General features: G+C 35.7%; 1 protein-coding gene across 1 annotated transcript in view; it reads right to left on the minus strand.

Moving 5' to 3' along the window:
* Positions 1-1,077: 1,077 nt before the first annotated feature.
* SNCAIP (synuclein, alpha interacting protein) overlaps positions 1,078-4,135 on the minus strand; it is a 48,885-nt gene continuing 45,827 nt past the window's right edge. Inside the window, exon 11 of the mRNA XM_010009354.1 lies at positions 1,078-1,647. Within this exon, the coding sequence (XP_010007656.1) occupies positions 1,563-1,647 (85 nt within the window). The 3' untranslated portion in view covers positions 1,078-1,562. The remainder of the gene's footprint in view (positions 1,648-4,135) is intronic.

Consider the following 4,135-nt stretch of genomic DNA (forward strand, 5'->3'; position numbering starts at 1 on the left):
ATTTATCTCACTTAGTTAAAGGCATCCAAGTACCATGTAACTCTTCCAAGAGACCTACTACCTCAGATTCCCCTGTAGTAAATAAGAAAGGACTTGTTCTCCTGTAAATGAGATATCTATAACATGTACAATGAATCATACTCAGGAAGTCCCTCTATCTTTTCACTGATGAGAAAGGAAACTCGATGGTCAATATGAACACAGCAACAACAGGCAAGAGAAACTGCATAGAAAGCAACTCCTTTGTACTTAATAAAAATCCTCTTGAGTGTCCATATTATTTACTTACTAGTTCTACAATTGTAGGAATTTAATTTCCATAATCTTGTCATCTTTTTATGTCCCTGCCCACTGCAGGGAAGTTGAAACTAGACAACCTTTAAAGATGCCTTCCAACTCAAACCAGCCTATGATTCTGTGATGGTCTTTGTGACAAAAAATTACTTTGGCAAACTACCTGTGACTTCCCTTATGTTCCATTAGAACAGTCAGTAAAATAAATCCTCATGTATTTGGATCTTTCTCACCAAACAGTAGCAGTCTTCAAATGGAAAGTAATCAATGTAACCAAAGCAAATGTAAACATACATATCTGAAATAAATAAATATGTCAAGTAAAGATTGTGTAGTAGTCTGCTTTTGGATGTTGTGCTGTATGACACATTTGCAGAAGGTACTCATAGTTTACCAGAAATAAAGTGAGTTCAGTAAGAGATTGTATTTTATCTGAAAGGTTCAAAGAACATTTAGTAAAGGGATCATGACATTTTTGACAGAATATGGACTAGGTTTGAGAAGATTGCTAAGCATATTGCCAGTGTTTGTCAAGTAACAATAAATGGTAGTTTAAAATTGCATTTATATTTTTATTTATTTTTATTTATTTATTTCTACACATTTTAAAGCTGAAAAGGGACCACTAAACATTAAAGCAATTCTTGACTCAACTGATTGATTGAACTGAAATCGTGGTACCGGACACTGTCTCAGTATCAAATGAACACCAGAAAGACCAACAAAATACTTAAGGCTCGAAGATGAAACAGTAAAGTATAAAAAGTATCTGCACTCAGCGTGTCCTATTAACACCATCTTTATTTCCTTTTTACAAAAAATAGAAATAACAACAGACAAAACATACTCAAAAAAAATCAATGCTGTTGCCTTGGTCTCACTGAGTAGCTGAGCAGGCAGAGTCCTGGCAGAAACTTTGACAGTATATGCCATTGACAAAGGGGAATAAAGATATATGACAATATATCCATGCAAGACACAAAGTACAAAATGTGTTCTGTGGCCCAACAAACATTTTGGAGGTTGCCTGTGTCATAACAATATTCGAATTGTTACTTTTGCTCATCCATGCCTTTACACAGCACAGCTTACAAACAAATTACATATACACATATATCATAAAAAAGTTTTGTATATGGTCTAACTGCTACAAATTAAGGCATTCTAACAGCTGCTGTTTTGCTGGTGAGGGGTATGTCTCATATTAGTTTTTCAAAAAGGATATATTTCAGGTATTTTGAACAAAGTGAGACATGCTGAGATGTGGTTTAGAGGAAAAATTCCTGCAGCTCTGGCTCTTCAGTACTCTTTTGACTGTTGGGTTTCTGGCTTTTCCTATTGATGTCATCATGCCTGGAGAAAGAAAGAATAAAATTACTCACTAACAATATAAAGGGATTTGCCTTGTGTTTGTATACCCTGTTTTACTCCATTTACAAGTACTGAAGTCTAACCAGTCGTTCTCCTCTGCATATTTCTTTGGACATGTACTACACAAAATACTTCTTAATACTGTGGATTCTTACTGACTTTCTTGTAGCTCCTATTCTGAAATCAAAACTGTAAACTAGTAGGACAATGAAGAGCTTTTTAGGACATGGCATTAACTGGTACACTGTCATAATGTTCTGGTAATAATGGAAAGAATGCCCAAAAATTCCTTTTCCTTTAGGGAAAAGTACCGTAGTGATAAAAAGATCCACTCCAACAAACATTAGACATATCCTGTTTGTTTCTGACTCTACCTGTAAGGGAATAATCTAGTCTCTATTAAAAGTCAGAAAGAAAGAAACGCTTTCAGAAGGTGATTCATTGGACTTACTTTATGTGTTTGCGTAAGTAGAACAAGGTGGCAAAGGCCACAGGAAAAATGGCAAGCAGTAATTCAATTTCTGATCAATTTCTGTGATTTAAGTCAAATCTCCATTAAAATCATTCATATTAGTAGATACATTGATAAGGATTATTTCTTTACAGTGCATCTTTGTCTCCACACTAAATAAATTTAAATTAAATAATCTTTAAATCCATCTGTTGTGAATAAGACTCAGACGATAGCTTGTCAATTAAAGCAGAAAAATTAAAAACTAAACATTCGTAACACTCAGTTTCTTCACTTCCTTCCATATGTCTTTGTTCTTAATCCCCACTATGTTTCCCCCTCTCTTCAATTAACCTTCCATCTGAAGGATTCTTGACTTAGCATCCAGCCCACAGCAACTTTCAAACAGGTTAAAAGGCTCATTTTTAGTTATTATTACTGCTGAACATTAAAACTCCTTTGTTGATGCAAAGGACAGATACCAGCATGAGATTTAAAACCCACAGCAAAAGGTTAAGAGTATGTGTATAAAATATTTGCTTCAACTCACATACTTGTGAGCCTAATTCTTACAAAGCAGAATAGTCTATAATCACCCCAAAAAAACAAATATCCCCAGGAGACTGATACTTAGGATGCTTAGATAACCTCATGGTTATTTCAGGATTTAACAGAAGCTGTTCTCATGAACCACAGCTATGGGTCCTAATAAGGGGGCATGAGGGATCATTTTGTTTTGAAATCCCCTTAATTCATCTAAATTGCTGTTGCCACATACCCAAAGCAAGAGCAAACCATAGAACTGAACTAGGGGAGGTAGAATTTGTAGGATTGGGTTTGAGGAGGTAAAAGAGTAGCACTTAACTATTTGGCACTTAACATGCAGTGCTGTTATCAAGTATGTTTAGTGTTAACCATGGAGCTTTTTTAAGGGATACTTTCTAAGTCTAAGATGATTTGCATCAATTAAGTACTTCATTAGCTTAGACTTGTAGTGCTGAAAGACTCTGTGGAGGAGTCCCCCATGTATGGGCTCACTAGGCACTCCGAAGACACTATTTTGCAGGTCTACAGTTGCACTGTGAGGATCATTTTTAGCTAGTGCAGGTGTCTGTAGGTTACAGTGCTGCACAGACATGCATTTTACAACAGTGCCTGCTGAGCTTGTCTGGGACAAGGCCTAAATTACTCTAATATTGATGTTATACTTTAGTAGTTCGAATGGTAACTATTTTATTAGTTATCAGATTAGCATCCTTTTTCTAGAGTATATGTCTGAAGTTGTAATTTTTTCAGCACTATGCTTGGCAGTGGGATTATCTGTTAGGTGAGATCCACATACACTTATTTTAGAAGTATGTTCAGTTTACCATCTGACAGCAACCTGATGGTAGATTCTGCTGATTGCCCCTGATGTATGAAGCAATTTTTGCTGTTTACAGCTGCAGCTAAGGGCTCGTATTGATATGTTGAGTTAGTGCTTACTTTAATGTACTGTAGATCTCAGATGATTTAAAGTGTGAGAAGGAACTGTTCATTGGCGTACATACAAGATGGAAAAAACTACAAGCATTTGCTTGGAGTTGTTACATGCAAGAAACTAGCCAATCCTTCCAAAAGGGGAAAAAATATCCCAACACATCTTGCATATCCAAAACCGACCCTAGGGCCTTGAGAAAAATAGGGTGTATAAAGTTTTAAAAGGACATTAGAAAATGTAATACAATCCCTTACTAATAAGCTGTGACCAATTTGAAAAGTAATCTAGAAAGCCTTGAATTACTTTGGTATTTTGAATGAAAAAATAAAACAAATGAAATAAACAGAAGCTGAAGAAAAAGAAGCTGGAAACTGGTGGATAGGAATGTCATCTGACTCAAGGCAGATTTTTGTGTAATAACTTTGGATTTCAGAAGATGCTAATAAAATTTGCTATATAAGAGATTAGAGTCATAGTGGGCAAGGGACTGTCCCCAGAAATTTAACATCCCCCCCCCCCCCCCCCAAAAAAAAATCACA

The sequence above is a fragment of the Nestor notabilis genome, unplaced genomic scaffold (assembly GCF_000696875.1).
Source record: "Nestor notabilis isolate BGI_N333 unplaced genomic scaffold, ASM69687v1 scaffold1942, whole genome shotgun sequence".
Taxonomy (NCBI): Eukaryota; Metazoa; Chordata; class Aves; order Psittaciformes; family Psittacidae; genus Nestor; species Nestor notabilis.